This window comes from Mirounga leonina, unplaced genomic scaffold (assembly GCF_011800145.1).
Source record: "Mirounga leonina isolate KUSES-001 unplaced genomic scaffold, KU_Mleo_1.0 Mir_172, whole genome shotgun sequence".
Lineage (NCBI taxonomy): Eukaryota > Metazoa > Chordata > Mammalia > Carnivora > Phocidae > Mirounga > Mirounga leonina.
The window spans coordinates 11,870,178-11,895,562 of record NW_023270442.1 but is presented as its reverse complement, the minus strand read 5'-3'; the positions used below and the strand labels follow the sequence as shown (position 1 = coordinate 11,895,562).

General features: G+C 43.1%; 1 protein-coding gene across 1 annotated transcript in view; it reads left to right on the top strand.

Annotated features, from left to right (window-relative positions):
* Window positions 1-25,385, top strand: part of TIAM1 (TIAM Rac1 associated GEF 1) — a 141,329-nt gene that overhangs the window by 50,440 nt on the left and 65,504 nt on the right. The window contains 5 exon segments of the mRNA XM_035017585.1: window positions 2,606-2,752; window positions 5,465-5,539; window positions 8,249-8,419; window positions 14,556-14,660; window positions 22,068-22,149. Of these exon segments, the coding sequence (XP_034873476.1) occupies window positions 2,606-2,752; window positions 5,465-5,539; window positions 8,249-8,419; window positions 14,556-14,660; window positions 22,068-22,149 (580 nt within the window).

Sequence of the window (25,385 nt, the reverse complement as noted above, 5' to 3'; positions counted from 1 at the left end):
GGTAACTGAGAATATTTATGGCTGTAGAAGTTCCTCTTCTGGACTCTGCTCTCCTAGAACTGTAAACTAAAGCGTTACTGTTGTAACCACGTTATGTAGGATCTCTGCTTTTGCTTTGCGATGTTGGTTTATTTATTTTATTCACAATCAACAAATACATGTGAGGCCTGGCATATGTCAGTTATTGTCCTTGTGATTAGGGCTATAGTAGCAGACAACCCCGGCTTCTCTTCCTGTTGGAGATGATGTTCTTGTGGGGGGTGATGCGTAATAAATAAGCAGTTAAATAGGCATGGTAGATCCAGGTATTGATTTGTGCTACAAGGAAGGAAACAAGGTAATAATACGTGTATATATAGACAGGGTAGTGAGACCAAATGGGCATTTTTTTCCCCTCTAGGATTTTTAACTTTTTTTTTTTTTTAAAGATTTTATTTATTTATTTGACATAGAGATAGAGAGAGAGAACAAGTAGGCAGAGAGGCAGGCAGAGGGAGAGGGAGAAGCAGGCTCCCCGCCGAGCAGGGAGCCCGATGCGGGGCTCCATCCCAGGACCCCGGGATCGTGACCTGAGCCGAAGGCAGCTGCTTAACCAGCTGAGCCACCCAGGCGCCCCAAGGATTTTTAACTTTAACACCATTTATTTAGTGGTTCTTAGCCTCATTTTGTGATGACAGTCTTATACTGAAATAGTCATGTGAGCATGTATGTATGTATGTCAGCGCATTGTAAGTTGTTCCTTTTACAACTTGTGTTTACCTTTAAGAAAGTGATGAGAATAGAGAAAATGTTTATCTATTTAAAGTAAACATGTGCCTTTTGGTTTGTGATTTTTTTTTTTGTCCCCTTCTCAACACCTTGAGCATAATCCTAGATTAGAGCTCTTTCTGTAACGCGGTCTTGGATATGGGATTTTTATCTGCCCGGATCTGGGTTTTCTTCTTTGCCAAGCTGGGAAAACATAAGACCTCATCTGCCTATTTTCATTTGGAACCAAAACCTTCCCCCTGATACGCAGAGAAGCTGTTTGGATTCCTGTTTGTAGTATCTTTGCCAGTCCACTCATGGGGCTTCCAGAGTACTTAAAAGCCCGGAGAAGTGTGCCTTCTAACCACCATGCTGATGGCTGGGGGGCCCCTGAAGTTACCCAAACATGTTTCATCCCCTAGACTCCTGCCAGTTGGCAACCGTCACCCTGGGAGTGGCCCGTGTGGGAATCTATTACAAGGAAGTTCCAAGACTCATCTCCAGCTCCAAAGAAGGGGCGGGGAGGTTTCATTTCAAGTCTGACTTGCTGTACCTCCTGGCACTCCCTTATATGAAAGGAAAGCCTGTGGGTGGCCTAGTAAGGCCTCCTGACAAAAGTTCCCTTAAGCTCCTGGGACTTTGCTTGTAGCCCATAGGATGCACTTCAAGCATGAATGTATGCTTAGGAAGGACTCTGTGGGGTCCTCACAAAGATGTGGCATCTCCTTGAGTTGTCCGAGAGGCAGACTTACACCTGGGGTGATGCCCTCAGAAATATTTGTCTGGGTTGCTGGCATCTTGCAAATATCTCAACAGAGTTTAGCTTCCCTTTATTTATTCTTTTTAACAAAACAGAACTTTTATTCCCCTTTTACCTAAACATAGGACATGTAAGGCTAATAAGGTGGCTTCACCATTTTCACAGACCCAGGTCCCTTCCATCTGATTGTCCTGCCATCTTGGAAAGGGTTCTGTCTGAATGTCCTAGACTAACTGGTTAGCATATGGACCTTCCTTCGTCGAGAAGGAGGGAAGTGAAGGATAAGGGGAAAGTCCCCCTTCTCTTGAGGATGATTCCTGGAGATTGCAAATAGCCCTTCTGCTTATCTCCCAGTGACCAGAACTTAGCCACAAGCGCATGTCCTGCTACAAAGGAAAATAAGTCAACTTTGGGTAGCCATGTGCTCAGCTACCTGGGGGGTTTCTCTGATGGAGGCAGAGGGAGAATGATATTGGGGGACTGTCACTTCCCTAAGAAGGGAATTATGTAATTCTGAGAAAATTAGTGGAAGACTTGGTAAATTTAGCTTTTTCACATGGAATCACAACAACCAACACATATTGTTTGCACTGTTTTGCTGACACTGAGGCACCATTTTTCTAGAATGTAGAAACAGCTCTATAGCATTTGGGGAGAATCTCAAGATAGCATGGTTAGTTTAACTTGCTGCTCGAGTTCAATCCTGTGACCAGAGGGGCATCTACTTCTTGGAAACAGGACCTATACATTCTGTTACTATTTTACATATTACTGTTTTCCTGATGATTTCAGACAGTGATTGAGTTTGCCAAACTTTCAGTTACATTTTAAATCCACGAAGGGCCCTCAAAGTCCCAACGTATATGAGTCAGAGATGAAATGCTCTGGTGGTGGGATCAGTGTTGGCTTTTTTAAAAAACATTTCTATGAATTTGAAGATCTAATTGGCTTTATTAAGTAATTCACAAATCAGGCAGCATCCCATCCGGCAAGCAGAGAGAGCCGCTCCCTGGGGGTCTGGCTTCGTGGGGAACCCGAGGAGCAGGTGAGTGGTCCTGACACCTCTCTCTTGTTGATGTGGTTCCTCACCGTCCTCAGGTGGCAGCTCGCACTGGTGAGACTGGAGTGAGACGTCGTACTCAGGCCATGTCCAGATCTGCAAGCAAGCGAAGGAGCAGGTTTTCTTCCCTTTGGGGTCTGGACACTACCTCCAAAAAGAAGCAGGGACGCCCCAGCATCAATCAGGTAAGAAGCAAGCCCAGATCGCTCCCACGGCCAGCTCACCTTGGGCTATGTGGGCCTTTATTGATACTGTCTGTTACTTCAAATCAGCTAGTTGACACAAAGAAGTTGGTTGCGCTAGACGCTTTTAATAGATAATGTATACTCTTAACTTTGAACTCTGCTATTAGTCTGTCACCAAGCTCCAGTCTCCCCACCTGCATCCTTTCCAAACCCTGGTTAATTATAGACCTCCTGAAAGTGCACAATTCATCCTGAGTCTTCAGAAAAAAGCAGGGCTTGTTGATGAAGCCAAGCGGGCACCTGAGCACAGAGTTTTTTAAGCTGCCTCTGGCGCGGGATCAAAGGCAGCCTCCAGGGAAATTGGATTGTTTCTTTGCCCTTGACTTTTTGGGGTTGACATTAAATGGGCATCTCCTCTGCCCTCCACCCAGATGCTGGGGCTCGAAGGGGATCTCGGTAGGTGGTGAATGGCATCACCAAGAGTGGTGCAGGGTCAGCCCGCTGTAGCCAGATGCTGTGGCCTTGTCCCTTCGACCCCTTCTCACCCAGACCGCTATCCTGCTAGAGTCACTTCTGGGAACCTCTCCCCATTGTCATTGTCATGCTCCTCTCTGGTTTTGTGAAATGAGCGGCTCCGGGACCGCTCGTTCAGGTTTTAGGGACTGAAGGAACACGGATGTTGGTCTTTTCCAGAGAAGGAGAATGTTGAATTCATGGATCATGGCGGCTAGAAAGTGAGGCAGTGAGCATTTTGGAGGTCATGGTGAGGATTGCCAATTTGACCTATTCACTCTGTGCCTTTATGCAAAGTGAGAAGCCAGTTGACCGGCTTGATAAAAAGATCCCTCATTATTTGTTCTGATAATCCCAGCCGTTAGTTTGCTTAAGAACTGAAGTTTAATAGAGACATTAATCCTGGAAACTAATGTCCTGCGTTCTTCACTATTTAAATGTGGATTATCTGTATCCTTGATGGAGTTTGCAGGAGACCAGATGAGCAAATGATAAGGTAGCCTGGACCGATCAATCATGCGGTCTGTTCTGTGGTCTTTGGAGAAGGCGGGTCATCAAGTTTGTTACCAGGGAATTTGCTTCTGTGTAAATCGGAAGAAGTTTAGAGGAAGGTCATTCATTCTTTTTTTTTTTTTTTTTAAGATTTAATTTATTTGAGAGAGAGAATGAGCGAGAGAGAAGGAGCAAGGGGAGGGGTAGGGGGAGAGGAAGAAGCAGGCTCCCCCCTGAGCAGAGAGCCTGACACGGGACTTGATCCCGGGACTCCGGTATCATAATCTGAGCCGAAGACAGACACTCAACCGACTAGCCACCCAGGCGCCCCAGGAAGTCATTATTTCATCCAAAAAATCACACAAGAGACTTGGTGGCTCTTGCTTAAACCCACAGAAGGAGGACATTCAGAGTCAGGATTCCCCCTTCCTTTTATGAGGTGGTGGTGGTGTTTTGTGTGAATCCTCCTGTGATGGCCGATGACTCAGACCATCACTAAAATATATGCCAGGACTTTGTAGCTGGCAACTCGCCTTGACCTTCTATTCTATCAAAAGCCTTGGTTCATGTGGTTCTACTTCATCGGTGCCAGGTCATGTCATATTCCTATTGCTGCTGAAGTAGATGACTCGAGTTAACGGAGTCCAAGAGAATGCTTTAACATATTTCAAAAATCAAAGGGTGATGCAACATCTTATAAGCAATTCTTGTTGCTCTCTCTTAAAGTCAGGGTTTAAAAAAACTTCTTGCTTAGCCATAAGCACCAAGAGAATAAGCCTTAAGCACCAACAGAAATTTACTTACTAATTCAGTACTTTGAATTGGACAAAAATGGTCTGTTTCTATCAATCTCATTTGCATCAGGAGAAAGCCTTTTTCTTAATCATCTGTATTATCCTGACGGTACCTGATTGGTTTAGAGCCAATATAAGTAATTTCTCCTGTCTGCGTGTTTAGATTTTGACTACTTAGCAGAATTCATTTAATTTCAAAGAACAGACAAATTTCTGTTTTTTAAATTAAAAAAAAAAAACAACCTTTTCTGTGGTGTGGAAGGTACTATAAATGTATGTTCTCAGGTTCTACTCCACAGAGTATGAAAAATTATTGATAAATGTTTGATCGTGTCTAGGAGGGAATTGCAGAAACTTCAATGTGAAGAGACCTAGCTCATTGCTTTTGCAAGCATATTGTCTTTAAATCTAAACGAATTTGGGCACCTGGGTGGCTCAGTTGGTTAAGCAACTGCCTTCAGCTCAGGTCATGATCCTGGAGTCCCGAGATTGAGTCCCACATCGGGCTCCCTGCTCAGCAGGGAGTCTGCTTCTCCCTCTGAGCCTCCTCCCTCTCCTGCTCTCTGTCTCTCATTCTCTCTCTCTCAAATAAATAAATAAAATCTTTAAAAAATAAAAAATAAAAAATAAATAAATCTAAACGAGTTTTCCAGATCTAAAAGCTAACTTTTTCTTTTCTTCTTTTTTTTTTTTTGAGTTGTCAAAAATATGGGAAGTGATCCAGTTAGAGGAACATATTTTTCATGGTCTGCTACCATGGAATTATGTTCCCTATTTATGGATCTGATAGAGTAGTAGCTGGAAACTTCTGTAATGTTTTCTAAGAGCCATGTCCATTTTCCGTCCCCCTTCCCATGCTTCGTTTGCCCTCCTGCCCAAGGTCCTTTTTAAGATGATCCTTTTGTATGTGCAGGTGTTTGGAGAGGGAACGGATGCTGTAAAGAAATCTTTAGAGGGAATATTTGATGACACTGTTCCAGATGGCAAGGTAAAAATAAACACATTCCTTTTCTAAAAGTATCACAAATGTATCAACATCACACAGTTCAGTGGGTTCTTGGGACCCTAAAATTAAGTGGACTCTGTTAAATACTGAAATGATCAGATCTTCAAAGTTATGTAACAGGTCAGTAAAAGATGGAAAAGCCTTTAATGTTTAAAACTTGGAAACAATAAGAACATGCTCCTGCTGACATAACATTTTCAATACTTATCATTTGGATGTGTAATTTCCCGTCTAGAATTTAAGACAAAATTTGGGTTCCGGGGAGCTGAGGATTTTATGTCATTGCCGATTCCTTTTATATGCAATTTCCATTCCCAAGAAGTGAGTTCTTACTGCCCTCCCTCTCTGCTCACACATGCTGTTTTGTTCCCATTAATTTCAAAGAACTGTTCCGATAGTATACTCTTTAAAAAAAAGCTGCATTTGCCTCCTGAAGACAAGTATTCAATTAAAGATTCACAGACTCGTTCCAACCTTATGCTTGGATTTAAAAGGGGTTGTCAAACTGCTCTGATTGAAAGCCCATAAAGAATATTGATTTTTTTTTTTTCTGGGCCACTTTTTTCAGCCTCTAAATAAATGGACATCCCGAGTTTTAAAGACCCTGGTAGTGATACCAACAACCTCTTTGTTCAGGGGTTTCTGATGTTGATAATGCAACCTTGGAACGATCCTCTGGTTCTCGGACTCGGAATCAATATGACAGAGAGTTCAGCCCCCGGTTGCCATGCAACCAAGCAGCAGTGGTCAGCAGTCAGCACAGCCCCGCATTCTAGATGGAGTTGAGCCTCTGAAGCCAGGGTGCGATGGGGAGTTCGGGCCATTGGAGGGGGAGGAGAGACGAGTGGCCACGGGCAGGCCTTTTCTCACTTTTGTACTCGAACTACTCCTGGATTATGTCATCGTGGGTGCAGAAGCAGGTGTCCTTGGAAATACCCATCCACAGCCCTCTGAAAAACTCTCTCTGATGAGATCTGGTGTAATTAAATCGCTATACCTACGTGCAATCCAAGCATAGTTTTTGATGTTAATGAAGCCATTTCTGAAGTTAGATAACTCATCTTGCATACTATTATTAGTTCACTTTTATTTTTTTAAGATTTAATTAATTTATTTGACAGAGAGAGAGACAACTAGAGAAGGAACATAAGCAGGGGGCAATGGGAGAAGGAGAAGCAGGCTTCCCGCCGAGCAGGGAGCCCCATGCGGGGCTCGATCCCAGGACCCTGGGATCATGACCTGAGCCGAAGGCAGATGCTTAACAACTGAGCCACCCAGGCGCCCCATTATTAGTTCACTTTTAATGTTGGGATACCCTCTCCAGACACACAGATCCTGGAGCCTGCAAATGCTTTTCCTTTGGATTTCTGTGTCCCTTTTGTTTTTCCATTTCTCGGAGATACTTCTTTATTCCACTTCTTGGCTAGAATGCCTTGATCTCCAAGATCAGTTTAGATGCAAAACTTGGGCTGATCCAGTGCTAAGGGGCATTTATTTTACATGGTGCGTGAGGACAGTAGGAAAATTCCAATTTTAGTTAATGGGATTTAGCCAAGTTGATTGTTTTTTGCCAGGCCTTCCTTGGGGCTCACAGCTTATCTGCACAAATGACATCATTCAAAGCCAGAGCTGAAATTGTTTTCTCAAGTGAATTTAGTTTAGTAGCCTTTACAAAAATATGTCCCCCATTCTGGGATTCGTTCTTTTTATGAATGAAAGTTGTTACATTACCACCTCTCAGCCTCTGTTTGGAAATTTGTTTCTTCTTGTAATTTGCCAATACCAGCCTTGTTCTTGGTAACCTATAGATATGTATTTCTGATTGGTGGCCTGGTTTTAAACCAATAATCAAGTCTTATCAAAGCACATCTTGCCCATCCATATTCTTTCTACATTGCTGAAATCTAACATCATTCTTTGTTTGCTAATTTCAAAGAGATTGGGCTCCTATTTCATTGCTATGGAGTGTTTTAGTTGCGTATGCTTAGATCAACCCAGCTGCTGAATGCGTACATAAGACACATCTTTTCCCATCCTTACAAACTTGGTGCTACTCCCTGGCCCTCAGGCAGAGTGGTGGGGAGGGTGGAATGTGGCAACAGCCTAATAAGGCCAGCGAGCTCATGCCTTAAGGTTCCCTGAACCTCATCTGGGAAATGGAACTGTCTCCCTCCCGGAACTGTGCTGGAGGTCAAATGCAAGCACAAAGATGATGCTCCCTGTAAATATGAGTGCTAGAACATAATCTTGTCTTTAAAAATGTCCTTGGGGCCTCACTCTTGCCTTTGAAACATATAACTCACACAGTAGATATTCTTGCTGTAGGAATTCCCTGCTCTAAATTAAGGCGGGTTGGTGGAAGAAATCATAGCAAGAACACTGAGCTGAATGGACGATCCATTTCTTTCTTTCTTCCAAATTTCAGTGCCCACTCACTCACACACTGCCCACCCGTGCATGCCATGGACCGGGTCTAAGAAACCGTATCTAAGAAATCTCTCCTTCCTCCATTAAAGTGCTTCTCTCGGTAGTTTCTTCCTGCCTCGGAATATTCCCCTCTGTCCTTAACCAGTGCCACCATTTCTGCTCTGGGCCATGTTCATGGGAATAACTAATCCCCCGTACGATCTGGGGATCTGAGATAGCAAGTCCTGACTACTGTTGCCCGGCTAACTTTATTTCTTACCGTAGAGGGAAAAAGAAATGGTCCTGCCCAGCGTCCACCAGCACAATCCTGACTGCGACATTTGGGTCCATGAATATTTCACTCCATCCTGGTTCTGTCTGCCAAATAATCAGCCAGCCCTGACGGTTGTCCGGCCCGGGGACACTGCCCGGGACACCCTGGAGCTGATCTGCAAGGTATGAAAGTACTTGGGGTCTTTTCCTTGAGAAGAGCAGAGGGGGCTGGAGGAACCTTCCCTGCCACACGTGGGAATTGAGAGGTGTGCCAGAGAGGAAGGCATTCCAGAGTACCTCCATTTCCTCTCAGAGCAGCTTCGGATTCCTTTGTGATCATACGCATAATAAGCGGAAGTGAATTCTTTGGCTTTGGGAGGAGAGGGATTCTTTTTAAGTAGCTCCTTTCAATATGTGTATTTCATAGATTTGGTAACAAGCGTATCACATGCTCACTGCAAAAATGTTAGAAAATTTGGGGGAAGAACAAAGCTAGTGAAACCCACCCTTATAGGATCCAGAAGTTATGCTGGAAACAGTCTGGTGTTTTGCCTTCCCTTCTGTTTTCTACACACACACACACACACACACACACACACACGCATGTATTTAATGATACCATGTTATGTGTGCTGTGTGTAACCTGCTTTTTGACAGCAACTGACACACCATTGCATCTGGGGAGAGAAAAACTGAAAGAAATATGTTTGACCTCCGTGATGGGAAACTCCCTTTCCTATAAAACACCATATTTAAGCCTCCTTTTGCGTGTGTGTGTATGTGTGTGTGTGTGTGTGTGTGTGTGACAAATGCCTGAGCTCACTCTCCCTGCTTTCACTTCAAGCTGAGAAGCTTCCTAATCTTTTTCAAGGTCAACATGGTGTTATTTTTTCACCCCTGACGGGCAGCCAGATGAAGTCAAATAAGCAAAAGAGGAAAGAAAAGAGCTTTTCTCATGGGCCTGTTTTTACTTCCACACAACTGATAACACTAATAGTCCTATTTAGTCTATCCTATCAAGTCTGAGAAAGAACTGATGCCCCCCGCCCATTATACAGATGGAGAAGGGGAGGCCCAGAGAGCCATAGCTCCTGGCCCTGAGCTCACACTGCAGTCAGTTTGCAAAGGAGGGACTGAACCCACATCTACCTGGCTGCTCTGAGCCTGGGTGTATCCTCCTGCACCAGATCAGTCATCAGGAAGGACAGTACATAAGGATCAGAAGAATCTAGAATATATTCTTTAGACAGTGTGATGGTTTTCCCCAGGACCACGAAAGGGCAAGTGGAGACCTTTCTGGCATAATTTTGCCCTGGAAGAAATTGGATGGAGACAATGACATTTTGAGGACCTCCTCATTCAACACAGTGGTTTATAAACACTGTCTAACTTTCTCCCCCAGAGCAAGTACCTCAGTGCTGTATATAACTCTACAATCAGCGATCCTTGAATTTGTTAAAGAAAACAAATCACTAGGGCCTTTGTAAAGAAAAAAAAATATGGCTCTTTCTGTGAGTGGGAGAAATGAAACAGTCTGGCTCAAATAAGCCTTATGTGCAAGAAATGTGGAAGGGCCATTTGTTTCGGGACAAAACTAAAACCAGCCCCCACATAGGTGTTAAAAATAAATGATACTCTGTTACATGCTTTGAAGTCTTCATGTACGTGAATTCCAGCTTTTTGAAGATAATGGTATTTCTGTTCACATTTTTCATTTTAATTACTTAACAAAATTGGCCTATTGAGGATTTCTGCATTCTTTTATTTATAGATTAGCATGATTCTTTAGAGACCCATTAATATTCTGCAGAGCTGTGGGAGTTATTCTCAGAACTGCAGCTGAAGGTGTCAAAAGTAGGACTCTGGTGCTTTTTTTTTAAAAAGCCAAACTCTGGAGGGTCCTTCCAGGGGATGGCATTGCTTTAACACATCCTGTATCCATCGGCCTCAGACACAATTAGGGATGGGAGGGTAGGTCACAGTTTCCAATGACCATTGATTGGTGGAAAATTGAACAGTGAGTGGGGAAAATCGTGATAGGCGCAATTTTAGGTACTTTTCAAGTGGTTGTCTTGGTAGAAACCCAAGGAACGAGGAATAGTATTGCCACGGCAACTACAGACCATCTCTAGATAGATAGTTGGACTTGTCCCCCTATGAAGTGTTTCTTTCTTTTACTTGAAAGGCTGTTGATGGTATCATGAGGGCACAGATCCCTTTCTCCAACAACAGAAGGTCATCCTGCCCAATTTTCCTTGGATCCTCAGCTCTTTTTCCCCAAACGTAGAAATAAAGACAAAAACGATATGGTGTGGGACAAGCTTACGTGTCACGAGTTTAAAAATGGAAAACTTTCGTGTGCACTTTAAGAAATTGATGGTCTCTGGAAAAGCACCCATGTAGGATAAATTATATAGTGTGCTGAGAGCCAGGTGCCTTCTAAAGCTGGCTTCTCCTTTGGAAAACACTTTATTGTAATTAGTGGAGCCAGTTTTATTCTTAAGAGGGAAGAGATAATGGGGAAACAGTGCCACATGTTATTAATGATCTAATTAATGGTGAGTGGTTTTTTTTTTTCTCTTGGAGGAGGGACTGAAAAAAAAAGGTGATTGTCAGAATGTGTGTTTTATTTCTTTATTGTCATTCTCAACGTTGGTGATGGATGCTTTTTCTAATATTTAATAATCAATCTCTTTCTTCTGTCTCTTGCATTCAGCTCATTCTCTTTCCTATTCTATCTGATCCACATCATTTCCCATCAGTTTGTCATCTGCCACCCGAGAGCCAGTCAAGTTCTGGTATAGTAAATGTTTCAAGATCTACATTTCATGTACTGTTCATGTTATGGATGTTACAAAAAAGATTGTTGCTAAATATAGCAGGTCACCACATTGGCCTATGGGTTTTCGATATATTCTGATCATTGCAATTACCAAAATAATTGCAAAAAAATTCATTCATCCATTCTCACTAATATAATTCACGTGTGGCCCTGGGATGAGAGTTTTATTTCATGCCATCCCTATGTTGGCTTATGCCTTTGATTATTCTAATAACCATTGGCTTTAAAAAAAAATAAAGGTCACCTTGAAGAGGAAGATAAATATCTTCGGAAATTCCACAGTAGCGTGCATGTGTGTGTGTGTGTGTGTGTGCGTGCGCATGGATTTCTATATGTGGTAACTGCATGCTTTTATGTTTCCCTGAGAAGTTGGACCAAAATGGAAGAGCAAACCCACATGGATTGAAAGATCGCATTAGTATCTATTGTAATTGGCTCAGACTGTTTACTGAAAAAATGCATTGTGTTTTACTACTTCATCCTTTGAAGTAGATGCAAATTAAAAAAAATATGCCAACTAAACTAATCCTTGTTCTATGGTAATATTTATCTTCAGGTAGAACTTGTGGCTACATGGCCTCAAAATTAATCAAATGCTCTCTAAGTAACTTAAGTAAATGCACATTGGAAAACAAATTGGTACCACTTAAATTTTTCCCTCGCTGAATTTCTCTTGAGTTAGGAAGGTTTCTCTTGAATGTTTTACAAGTCTACAGCAGGCCAAATATTTAGAATTGCCATGTTGAAATATTCATTGATACTTGGAATTCTTTCTGCACAAAGATATATTGTGAACATGGTAATTTGCTCGACCTGCTTTGGTTTTGACTTGCAGATATTTAGGGAGCATAAAATTCTTCTTGAGAGTTCTGATGATCTGAGTTAATTCTTTAGGATTAAGTGATTCGTTAGTTAATTCATTAGGATTTTGCCTTTATGTTGGAGCAGCTGTGACTAGTGAGGGCTTGTAATTGAGACATACTTACCAAAATGATTAGACACCCTGGTATATTGAGCCAATGTCCCATTTTTAGGGTAACTGTTTACTGACCAATCTAAGGGCACCTTGGTTACAAGTAAGACCATTAAAATTTTTGTTTGTTGCATGTGCCATTTTTATTTTTCAGAATCATCAAGACATTATTGTAACTTCACGAAGTTTGAAAAAGGTGGTGGTGGAGGGGGAGGGTGGCAAGAATCATGATCATTGTTACATTGATCACTCTTTGGTTGTCTTTGCTGTGTTCCTTTAAGTGAGGTACCTCGACAGCTGTCGTTTGTCATTCTCTGTACATCCGTATGAATGTTTTAGCACAGTAGCATTTAAGGTGTGATGAGGATCTCCAGTCTTCATCAGGACCATCTGAAGGTCTTTGGTGCCTGACAGTGAGCCATCTGTCTCTCACACTGAGGGTTCAACTTCTTAGGTGAGGTTGCTGTTTGGGTCCAACTTCCAGAAGACTGTTTAAGTGGCAGCCTCATTGGGAGTATCCACAAAGTGTTTATTAACAGTGACAGTGATGGGTGCCAAGTAGATTTGTTCCTGTTAACCAAGACCCTATGGAGTTTCATTTCTTTCCTTCCTTCCCACCTCAGTCAGAAACAGATGGGGAACAAAATTTTTTTCTTCTATTTAAAGATTTCAGTGAGGACCTAGGTAGGTGGGAAGCATTTGCAGCTTCTGTCTCTGGAGGGAAACTTTTCTGATCCTATTACCCTAAATATTATTAGTTCATTGATGTTTGTCTCAGCAGCTCTCCCACAAGCAATAGATCGCACACTTGAAAACTTGCCTGTTTTCTGCTTCTCTGGATTACCCATACACTCTTATTATCTTAGACACCAACCATCTGGGTCTGTGAGACACTGAGCATTTGATCAATGGTGCCTGTGATCACACAGTGGGCTTCAGATCATCACTTTGACTCAGGAGAGGATGCAGGTTGGGGTTTCCGAAGAGTCACTGATAGAAAACTTCTTTATCATTCTGCTAGGTGTGCAGAACAAACTCATTTGCAGTCTCTGGAAATGTGCTTTTGTGATAATGCATATCTTGCATGTGTATTTATTTAAAAAGTGAAGCCGCCACCACCCCACCTTCCATTTTCTGCACACCCCTTCCCCATAGCCACACACACTCCCGAAGACTGCATTTATGTCTTATTAATTGCTTTATCTGCAGTGCCTGACACACTTAAGAGTTTGTTAGATGTGATTGAATGACTCTTACTGGAATAATTGTTGGCATGATCTTAGTTTGGCCTTTAAAATGGTTTTGGGGGGGGGTGGGCAGGGTAAGCAGAGGATGAATGCAGTGAAAAATCAATTTCACTTATATTGAAATAATTCTCACCAGTAGAGCTTTTGGTGGGAAGAGATTTTAGATTTATGAAAAATTTCAAACTTATGTAAGAGTTAGAGAATCCTGTCATAAACTCCTGCGTATCTATCACCAAGGTTTACCGGAATTATGTTTCATCTGTTTACTAACTCCCTTCCACCCCCTGCTCTGGATTACTTTAGAAGCAAATTGCAGACATCATATCTTTATCTCCTAGTCCTTGAGGATGAATCTCTAAAAGATAAGAATGCTTTAAAAAAAAATGACCCGATTTAAACATTTTCTAACAATCCATTTTCAGGCTTGCCATGTAACTTTCAAAGAGCATTTTCTTACTTTTTTTTCTGCATCTTCATGAATGTAGACTGGGGATTAGTTATAAAACCACGTTGCCACTCTGGCTGCCCCCCGCTCCCCCTCCCCCGAAACATTAAATCGAGGATGACTTTCTAGAGGGGAAAGATCAGTTGGCCCATTCTGGACCAAAGGAGAAGGCCTGGAAGTTTCAATCCTTAGCTATTTTAGAATTGTTTTCTTTGGGCAAGTCATTCAATGTGTTTCCAAAGCTGGACCCATGCCCGTCTGCCCTGCCCCCGGAGGGAGTCTCACTCGGGGTGTATATAAATAAGATTGAAATCCAAATGCCTTGTCTTCACACTGACTCGCCTGCAAATGAACTATTAACAACTGTCCCAGTGTCCCCATGTGGTTAGAAAAACAACTTTGCCAGGGCACAGCTTTTTTCTATCCCTGGGAATACTTCCTTGCCTTTCTGTTACTTTTCTTCTTTAATCACCTTTGTATGTTTGGAATTGTGTGGAAGGGCCTCTCTAATCTGATGCAAAACCAGTGATAAAGCTTATGACTCAGATAAGCAGAAGTGAAGATGTGATTCAGTTATTTCCGTGGAATCATAAGCTATCCGTGGTATATTACTCATCTGTTCAATGAAAATGCTTTCAAGGTTTGAGTTTTGGATGTAAACCTTCTAAGAGGTATGGAAACCTTTCCCCCTCCACAGTGAGAAAGCTCTAGAATTCTCGGGGGATACATGGTAATATGTTAGTGGTGCGCTAATTATTCCTGTTTACTATTGAACACCCATTGTCTTTTCTTTTTCCTTTCTTTTGTCCCAGACACATCAACTGGATCATTCTGCTCATTACCTGCGTCTGAAATTTCTAATAGAAAACAAAATGCAACACTATGTTCCAAAGCCTGAGGAGGACATTTATGAGCTGGTAATGTTTATGACTGTTGTCCAAGTACATTCTGTAGGAGATTATTTTTAAATTATGTGTGTGCTCGGGCTAATTGTGGTTGGTGAAGTGGAATGAATTCTAAAATAAAGAGCTCTAAAGTTTGTGAAGATGGCCTTACTTACCACGATGTGTCTGCCGAGTAGAAATGCCACCTTTGTTTATGCAAGGAGCGAGGCCATGCGATCAAGAAAAATTGAAATCCAGAGCTACCTCTCAGATGGAATTTTAGTTGTTATTCCTAGCTGTCCCTGCAGCTTTGGCAGGCCTTTGTTTTAAATGGGTGACTCAAAGATCAGCTGGCTGTTGTCAGGAAAAAAAAAGCACTAACTCCAGTGTTGAGTGACTTCTACCTGCCTATTGATACCAGTGGGTCTAATCCCGTGAGATGAAAAAGCCGCCATGTGATCATATGTCCCAGTCTTTTGTTACTGTACTTGTATCGATTCCTGGGGACATTATGTATGTTTGAGTTTCATTATGGGACTCGGGTTCTAAACTAGAGCTGGGTTTTATATGGGCCCTACCGCTTACTCATTTTGTGGTATTGGCAAAACATGAGGTGCTAATACAGTTGACCCTTGAATACAGTTGACAGTGCAGGGGGTAGAGGGCGTTAGCTGCCTGCACAGTCGAAAATTCGAGTATAATTTTTGACTCCCCCACAACTGAACTGTTCATAGCCTACTGTTGACTGGAAGTCTCACCGATAGCATTAACAGTCAATTAACGTGTAGTTTGTATGTTATATGCGTTATGTACTGTATTTTTGCAGTAAAGTAAGCTGGAGAAAAGAAAATGTTATTAAGAAAGTCATAGGAAGAGGGGCGCCTGGGTGGCTCAGTTGGTTAAGCGGCTGACTTCGGCTCAGGTCATGATCTTGGGGCCCTGGGATCGAGTCCTGCGTCGGGGCTCCACACTCACCGGGGAGTCTGTTTGTCTCTCTCCCTCTGCTGCTTCCCCTGCTCGTGCTCTCTCTCTCTCTCTCTCTCAAATAAATAAATAAAATCTTTTTTTTTTTTTTTTTTTTTAAAGTCATGGGGCGCCTGGGTGGCTCACATGGTTAAGCATCTGCCTTTGGCTCAGGTCATGATCCCGGGGTCCTGGGATCGAGCCCCACATCAGGCTCCTGGCTCAGCAGGGAGTCTGCTTCTCCCTCTCCCTCTCCCCCTGCTCATGCTCTCCCTCTCTGTATCTCTCAAATAAATAAATAAAATCCTTAAAAAAAAAAGTCTTAAGGAAAAGAAAATGCATCTGCAGCCCTGAAAAAAATCTATGAACCCATGCAGTTCAAACCCATGTTGTTCAAGAGTCAACTGTGCTTAATTTCTAGGATTTTGCAAAGATTAGAGATCATGGTGCACATAGTAGATGCTCAGTAAAGATGGTCATGGTAACAAGACACCGACAAGTTCCTTTTTTGTTAGCCGAGTGATGCATTTTTCTGTTCCAGGAAAGAGCCATTTGGGGAGCAAGACGCCTCTGTCTTGGAATTCGCTCTTCCCTCTCTGCACTTAGTCATTCCTCTGGGGGCCACTGAGTTGCTTGCCACAGAAATGCGAGTGATAGCAGCATGACTTCAGATGCGGTTGCACCACAGAAAGCAGAACTGGAAACTTAGACCCCAGTAATCTGTCTCTGAAAAGGAGAAGCGTGATTTAAAGTTTAGTAGGGAATTTTGTTTTCAGTCAACTTTTTTTTTTGACGTTCACTTTATATACGCTAAAGCTCGGCGAGTTGGAAGCACACAATTCGGGGACTTTTAATCCGTGTGTACCATCCTGTTTCCAGTGCTACAGTCCTAACTTAATTTCCATCATCCTGAAATGTTCCCTCGGGCCCCTTTAAGTGTCGCTAATGAAATCGGAGAGGGGGTGTGTTCGCAGCGCTTTTCCGAGCCAATGCAATCAATGGAAGAGGATCAAGACCAGTCTATTTTCAACCATTGCCTAAATAATTGTTAACAGAAGAGGGAACTTTTAAAGGAGAGTAGCTGATTTATTTTTACCCCCCTCTGGCATGTGGAAGAGCCCCAACTTTGTTCTCTCTGAGCAGAGGAAAGAAAACCCTGTTCCTTACTTAAAAAAGGAACGTGCGTTGCCGATAAGATTGGAACAGCTGCTAGATCATCCATGTGTTTGCATCGTGGTGGTCATGACTTTCATATATTGCACCTGACCAACTTCCGTGTCCCTCGTATCTCACACATAGTACGTGCTTGAGACACATCTTTTGAAATGGTATCAACTCACTTACTACTTTTGAGTCTTGGCCATCGTGTGGTTCATCCACTGTAGGAGACGGAGGTGTGCCAAGCTTAGTCTCTTTGTATCTACAGTTGCTGGACAGATGTTCTAATTATAATTTTTTAGAAGAATCTAAAATGCGAAGAGAGCATGGTATTCTTTCTTGCTCATTGCCAAAGGTCTCCAGCTCAGAGATCCCTGAGGAAGCAAATGCCGTAGACTCATTAATTTTATTGTTCGGATTGCAAGTGAGTATTGCTTACTCACATCTCTGTTTTTACCAGATTCTGAACTTTTTTGTTCTTCTTCTTTCTTTTTTTTTTTTTAAGATTTTATTTATTTGAGAGAGAGACAGTGAGGGAGCACATGAGGGGGGAGGGGCAGTGGGAGAGGGAGAAGCAGACTCCCCACTGAGCCAGGAGCCCCACACAGGGCTAGATCCCAGGACCCCGGGATCATGACCTGAGTCCAAGGCAGATGCCTAACTGACTGAGCCACCCAGGCACCCCTGAACTTTTTTGTTCTTAAGATAGCTTGGGAAACTTGGTAAAGCCTGCACGAAATAAAATACATAGGATTACCTATGGCCTAATTATGTTGAAATAATTATCGAAACATTCTTAAAATTATAGATAATATATGTGCTTATTTGTTGGCTCATTAAATAATAAGAGCTAGCTGTAGGTCTGATAGCTACCACTGTTTTGAAGTCGTGATGAGCATGAATAACACTTTGAGATCGTAGTGGTAGCTAGAATGTGACTGGAAAATAACTAATTTTACTTGTGACAGGTCACAGCGGCTGCTAATGCTCCTGTATTTGTTGCCTGCATTTATTTATGGTTGGAGGTTTCAGTTGCTTCACATGCTAAGGTTCAGTTACTGGTTAGTGAATATAAAGATGTCATTTTTTTTCGCCATGTAAGTTTACGCCCCCCTTGAATTCTGCCCAGGGGTCCCTGGTTTCCGATCCCTGGTTCTAATGTCATTCCAAGGCAGGGGGTGTTTGAACACACAGTGTTCCTGGAGGCTTTTTGAGAGTTTGCAGATTTCAAAGTGTTGCCCCCTACTGAACAAGCATCAGACCGCACATGGTTAATTGGTTCCCAGTGCCCACCTGCATTTTATTTTTTTATTATTTTTTAAAGATTTTCTTTATTTGTCAGAGAGAGAGCGTGCACGTACAAGCAGGGGGAGTTGCAGGCAGGGGGAGAGGGAGAAGCAGGCTCCCCACTGAGCAAGGAGCCCGATGCGGGGCTCGATCCCAGGACCCCGGGATCATGACCCGAGCCAAAGGCAGATGCTTCACTGACTGAGCCACCTAGGCGCCCCCCTCCATTTTATTTATTTATTTATTTATTTATTTATTTATTTATTTATTTAAAGATTTTATTCATTTATTTGAGAGAGAATGAGATAGAGAGAGCATGAGAGGGGGGAGGGTCAGCGGGAGAAGCAGACTCCCCGCCGAGCAGGGAGCCCGATGCAGGACTCGATCCCGGGACTCCAGGATCATGACCCGAGCCGAAGGCAGTCGCTTAACCAACTGAGCCACCCAGGCGCCCCCCCCCCCCATTTTATTTTTGACAGACCAGGGAAGCTCACGGATGTACGAAGTTGTTTCCTCAAAAGGAACTCATTTATAGATGACTGTCCCAGTATGTCTTATTCTCTGACATCGTTTTACCCAGCGTTCTTTCATAATAAAGCCGGTAGTTATTAGCAAAAGTGTATGCTAGATTTTAAAGACCTGAGGGGTCTGGTATGTTCATTCGGTGGCTTAGGGGATCCTCTCGCTTGTGACTGGCCATGACGCGTCAGTCATCTGCTCATCTGCTTTGCTGGTTACTTTCTAGTATAAGTGGTACCTGATTGGCTACTTTTTCTTATTTGGTTCTTAGGCCCCATTGACGGAATGATAATGAATGAGAAGCACTGGCTTTTCAAAACCCATGTTAAGTGTGTTTTTCTTAAAGTGATAGGGGGGAAGAAAGAGTTTACAGAAACACTGATTAACTGATTTCCTTATCCAGCACATATTTATTTAGCACTTATGTGATACGTAATCAAAAATCCCTTCTCCTCGGGGCGCCTGGCTGGCTCAGCCCATAAAGCATGGGATTCTTGATCTTGGGGTCATGAGTTCAAGTCCCACACTGGGCGTGGAGCCTACTTAAGAAAAAAAAAAAGACGGAAAAATCTCTGCTCCTTGTGGAACGTATATTCAAGTTTGTGGAGACAGATATAAAAATATAAATTTTTTGCACAAAAACCTGTAAACACATAATATTTCGGAGGATGTGAAGAGCTTGGAGAGAAAAGGTTAGATCAAGAGGATAGAGAGATGTGGGCATCCAGAAGCAGAGGGTGCCGCTCCGTTAGCTGTGTTTGGGTTGATGTGTGAACAGGAAGTGAGGTGAGCGAATGAGTCGTAGAGGTAGTTTGGAGGAAAGTGTTCTGGGCTGAGGGAACAGAGCTGGGTGAGGCCTTGTCGGGGCAGGTGGCAGGAGTGGAGGTGGTTTGCTTGTGTGTGAGGAGGGCAAGAGGAGGGTAGGTGAGGGGGCTGGGGAGGGAGGCTTGAGGATGCAGGAGAGGAGGGAGGAGGGGAACCGGATGGGCCATCTAGGGCCTAGGTGAGAGGGGAAGCCCCAGGGGAGGAAGGACATTCGAGGACTTCTGTTTTTAGTAGGCTCACGTGGCTGATGTGTGGTCAGTAGACCGTAGGGCATAAGAGAAGGAGCTGAGAGCAGGCAGGGGGTAGTGAGCCGTGGCTGGGGCGGTGGGTGATGCTGGCTTAGACCAGGGCACCCAAAGGAGATGGGATAACGAAGGATTGTGACTTAACGATAACTCGAATACCTGGTAATCAAGGTTTTGTTTTTGTTTTTTTTTTTAACATCTGATGACCTTTTAATGTGGTGTTTGAAAAGAGGGAGAGCGTGCGACATCATTGATTTAATAAAATAAAGGGAATGTGCGTGACACTTTGCTGTTAAAGATGTTTGTATAAAAGTACAAAATTTTAGCAATTCTAGTTTCAGATATTGATTGTCGTTGCACTGAAAATATATTTTAAAGTGTAGACCCTTCTCGAGATTTTGATATATTTTATTAGTGCTTTTTACTAAACACAATATTAGTCTAAGTACCCTAAGGAAGGACTGTGGCCAAGGGGCTTACCTAGATGACACTAAGTTATTGTCTGAGGCTGGTCAAAGACACAGTGGCTTTCACACCAATCCAAAGAAAAGTAGGAGGCAATATTATGAAAGAATAAAAAGATTATTCACAAAGCTGTGTTCCCGCTGGATCCGTGGAAACCACTTGGAACTTTCCGGACACGATTGGAACAGACAGTGGTATACTGCCACCTAGGGTAAGAGTTTGGCGCTCAAGGAAATTTTGAAAAAGGGTGAGGTGATGAGCACTGGGCGTTACATGCAACTGATGAATTAACTGAACACTACATCTGAAACTAATGATGTACTCTATGTTGGCTAATTGAATTTCAATTAAAAAAAGTAAAAACTAAGGCTCAAAGCAAGTTGAAGTGAACACAATTCATGGCATTTTATTGAGCATTCCGTGGTGTTCTAAAACATGGCATAAGACATTATTAGTATGTTTGGTATTTATAACTTTGGTGACTGTATTTTCTGAATTAAAGATCAGTTTTATAATTGATTTCTTCTGATTTGTAGAGTGTATTTGTATGAACGTTTTTCTGAAGTATAAAAAGATTTAAAAAAAAAAAAAAAACACGTGAAATTATACCCCTAACACACTGCATTTGTCAGAAGTTGCATTGAGTGAGGGTGTTCTAGAGGCCCTGGGCTGGGTGGTCAGTGGTCCCGGGCCTCTGCTTCCCTTGGCTTTCTATGACAGTGGCCCCTTTTCCAGGCTCCTGAGTCCCAGGCTTCGGATTCACCTCTCCCACCTGTCAGCTGCCCTAAGAAAGGGAAGAGAAGGAAACTACCATTCTTTTCTACTTGCCTGAATTACATTATTTCCAGAGGAATAACCCTGTGGTCAGAGATGGGGGCAAGTTTAGATAACCACCAAGATTTCTCTTCCGTGCTAAAGGACAGCTTTCTCTTATTGACCTTGGCACAAATAGATTTTCATTTCAAAATTGAATGATAGTTTTTAAGTTCCATATGAGCTTTGACACGCATATTTGTTTTGGAATATTTATCATAATTTTTAGAAATGGCCTTTGGCTTGCTTACCTGAGAAGTAAGGTTTGGTACCTCCAAGTGAAAATGAATTAAAGTAAATTGAGATAAAGTTTCTGGCATGTGAACTACAGCTTTTTTTTTTTTTACCCTTCCCCCCCCCCCCCCCCCAGGCTTTCTTGGGTTTCTAGAGACCTGATTAATTTATGTGCTTTAGTTTTCTAGCTAATTTGGTATAATCCAGTGGCTAAACAAGAATACCCTCTATTTATATAATTTTCTGTCCATTTCAGTGCTTTAACTTGTTGCCACCTATTTGTGCTACTGTGAACATTTTGGGCAAAAATGATTTGTGAACAGAAGAGAATGGGAAGCACAAAGATTTCTCCTATTTCTAGGAGTCCCTTGTCAAGATCTTTATAGCCGCTTCGTGATTTTAATAGTTTTGTTCCCCAGTACCAGAGATTTCTTTTCTTTGGGGGGGGGGGCAGTGAGAGAGGAAGAGAGAGAATCTTAAGTAGGCTCCACACCCAGCACAGAGCTGGATGGAGGTGGAGGCTCAATCTCACGACCCTGAGACCATGACCTGAGCCGACATCAAGAGTCAGACGCTTAACCGACTGAGCCACCCCAGGCGGCCTGAGTACTGGAGATTTTTGATGACTGGAGATTTTTGATTACTTTAACATATTTATTTTTCAGGTCTGTGAGAGATACTGGGTGGGAAAAGACATAGAGTGGTGTTGAGGGATTATTTAGGAACTGGAACTGTAGCCAAGTCTGGGAATATGAGTTTTAACATTTCTGTTGTGATTCTTAATGGATTCAGTTCAATAAAAAGACTGGGATATGATGAGACTTTACTTTCAAGTATCAATTGCAAAAAAATAGACTTAGAAAATGATGTCTATTCCTAATAAGTTATTTATAATGAAATCCTCATCAGACTCCTCTTTGTCACTTTTCAGCTGTACAAAGAAATTGAAATTTGTCCAAAAGTCACTCAGAACATCCAGATTGAGAAGTCAGATACGGCCAGTGATAATTATGGTACGTTTATTTTTCTTTGATCTTTGGTGTTTTTCAAGTTAAAGCAATTCCTGTGTAAACATGCACTTATTTACAATTCAGTAAAATGCCTTTGGGGCCTATTTAAAACAGCACATCTGGCTTCAGTGCTAGAAACAGAGCAGTCAAAGTCAGGAAAAAAGAGATATTTACTGTGGGTACGATGAAGACTTCAGCCTAAATTTCATAGCCTTAATCAGCGGGGTTCAACTGTCATAAAAAGGAAATGCCTATATCGGGAACAGATTATTGGTATACCCTTAATAATGAAGAAATGATCTTTTCACACCTCTCTCCCTCAAATATACTCATTATTCTCCCTTCCCCAGTGAATCATGTTAAAAGAACTCATTTTGGTGTTGTGGGGGGAGGCGTCCCCAAGACCATCCCTAGATTTGCTGATTCGCTAGGAGGACCTGTAGGACTCAGCTTATAGTCCTACTCATGACCATGACTTATTACAGGGAAACCATACAAAGCAGCATCAATAGAGGGGAAAGGCACACGGGGTGACGTCCGAGGAAACGGGGTACCAGCTTCCAAGAGTTCCCCAGTCACACAGGACGGCCTTAATTCACAAGCGGACAGCGCATGGGTCTATTGTCCAGTGGGGAAGCTTGTTGGAGACTCAGTGCCCAGTCAGTCACATAGACACCCTCTGCCCAGCGTGTACCAAAGCCTCAGACTCCCAGGTGGAAAGCAGGTGTTCAGCATAAACCACATTATCTGTACACCTGCGAGGCCCAGTGGGCCTCGTGAGGGTGTTACAAGTTCCCGGGTGCCAGCCAGGGGCCAAACTTGTAAGCAGGCCTTTCGAAGACCAGTAGTCAGGGTTGCCGTGTTAATGCTTTTCCACACAGTTGCCCGCATTCTGGCGTAGTTGAATATATCATCCCTTCCATATGTTTCGGACTACTTAGGTATGATTTGAATAGCAGTGGAGTTGGTGCTTGAGTAGAAGACATGGGGAAATCCATCCTGCGATATTAGGAGCGGTGGGGTTGGCTGAAGCAGCTCCAACAGGGAAATGTGCTTCCTAAATTCACCACACATCCTTTGTGGGTTGGCTCGGACTCCATGTTGTCCTCCCTCCAGGACACGGGCCACAGTGGCTGCCACCTGGGGCATCGTCCGTGTCTTGGCAGAGGGAAGGAGAGAAGGTGGTAAGCCAGGCGCTGGTTTATTGTTAGAGCAGGGCGCGCGGCCCCCAGCTTCCTCCAGGGGGCAGAGAAGCGTAGCCCTGCTCTGTGCAGGAAGGAAGAGGTCCTGGAAAGACATGAGCCTCCTGTATCTGGAGATTTAATACTGAGACCATTTGAGCTACATCTCAACCATTTACCAGAAACCATTTATGGTTTCTCTCTGAATTAAGTTATTCGGCTTTTTAGCATTTGAGCATCTTCAGGTCCTTTCCTGCGCAGCGGGAATAGCAGAGTCCTTCTGCGCTCGCTCCCACAGGCGCCCAGTCTTCATCTCCAAATGCTCCCGAGACGATTTGGCTTAATGAAGAGAACCTAATTTTGAACCTCGGTCACTTGCATGACACCTTCCCGCTCTTTCCTTCTGGACCCTAAAACTAAAGACATCATAAACCCGGAGGGTGTTTTTGATGGCAAAGGATAAATGTCTGTGAAGGGCTTATTATGCACCAGAAGCGTGACCTTGGTTATTAAAGCAGTAATTGGTAGCAGTGCTATAAATAAGTGGGTTCTCCAAAGGAAGATGCACCATGAAACTTACTCTTTTCTCTTTAAGCAGCAAGAAGCAGGAGAGGGTGAATTTCAAGCTCCTGATAGGGAACTCTAAGGTTGACTGGTACTTGGACTCAGAAACGGGGCATAAAACTGCTACACTTGTTATATTTTTTTTATTGACATGACAACCCATTTACATTTCCACGCTGAAGGTGTTACAGGGCATCAGGCATCCACCCAGAACTCTCTTCGGCAGTGCTTCTCAAGCTATCTGATGTCCTAAAGAAGCGGGGTTTTTTGTTTTGTTTTCAATTCCAATCTGCTATGGACCACCACCGCTTTTGTAAACTACGAAAGCTCATGCGTGGAGGTGTGCCAAGATCACACAGCGGGGCTCTCAGTATTTAGTCTCAGTTTCTGTCCTTACATGACTGTCAGCAGCCAACTGTACTGGGATCCTGGATTGCACTTTCTAGAGCCTGCTATGTGTGGCTCATAACCTTAGCTCGACCCTTTATTCTGAGGGCCCAGTTCATGTTGGCGTGAGGTCTTCCAATGGCATATTGATTGAGAAGTTAAAGAGTCCCCCAGTCCTAAGAGACCTGGTTGCCTCTGACCTCAGAATGACCAAGGATTCTAAATTCAGCGCATCTGTCCCTAACACTAGCACCCAGCAAGTGTGGTTTCCTGCTGTGTATTGAGCTCAGTATATATTGGGTGCGGTAAATGTCAAAGTTACCAGCACGCACCAACGCACAAAAAGCTAACTACAGATCACATGCTGCCTTCTATCTCGGAACACTTTAGGGAGGGAAATAGCACTTAATAATGCAACTGACTGAACCAATGGAAAGATCCGACGCTTCCTTAATTTCTCCCAGTTGCCTTTCCCGCCGCCTGAGCCTGCAGGTTGTTTGCAGACCTTGTTGAAATTAATTCAGATGGTTACGAGATAAAGCATGATCGCCTCGGCCGCCTTGAAGTGGAAGGACGCATCATTTAAGGAACGTCCGTTCCTTTTTCCCTGGGGACTTCCGCTGTTGTGTTTCTGGTCGTGTGAACCATTTCAATCAGAGGTGTCTCCCCTTGTCCCATTCTCTGAATTTTGCTGTATCCTGGAATCTGATTTTGGGTACTTCCCTGCTGTTTCTGATGCTGTCATGATTTTTCTTTGGCTATAGATTTTAGTATGAGGAACCTTCTGGTTGTTCATCACAGGACTTTGTCTCCTTGGTTTCTTTTCTTAGTTTTAATCACTTCATTCTCGAGAGCATTATTGCCACTCATAGTGCCTCCTCATCTTTGTAACTGAGAGCCTTCTGATGGGGTGGATGCATTGGGTTTATATCCAGTAACTCCCTCTGCCTCCCGTCGGCAATCATGTGGGGGCTGTATTACATTTGTTGGCCGGGAATTAAGATTGTTACTATCCTAGGTGCACCTGGGTGGCTCAGTCAGTTAAGCGACTGCCTTCGGCTCAGGTCATGATCCTGGAGTCCCAGGATCGAGCCTCACATCGGTCTC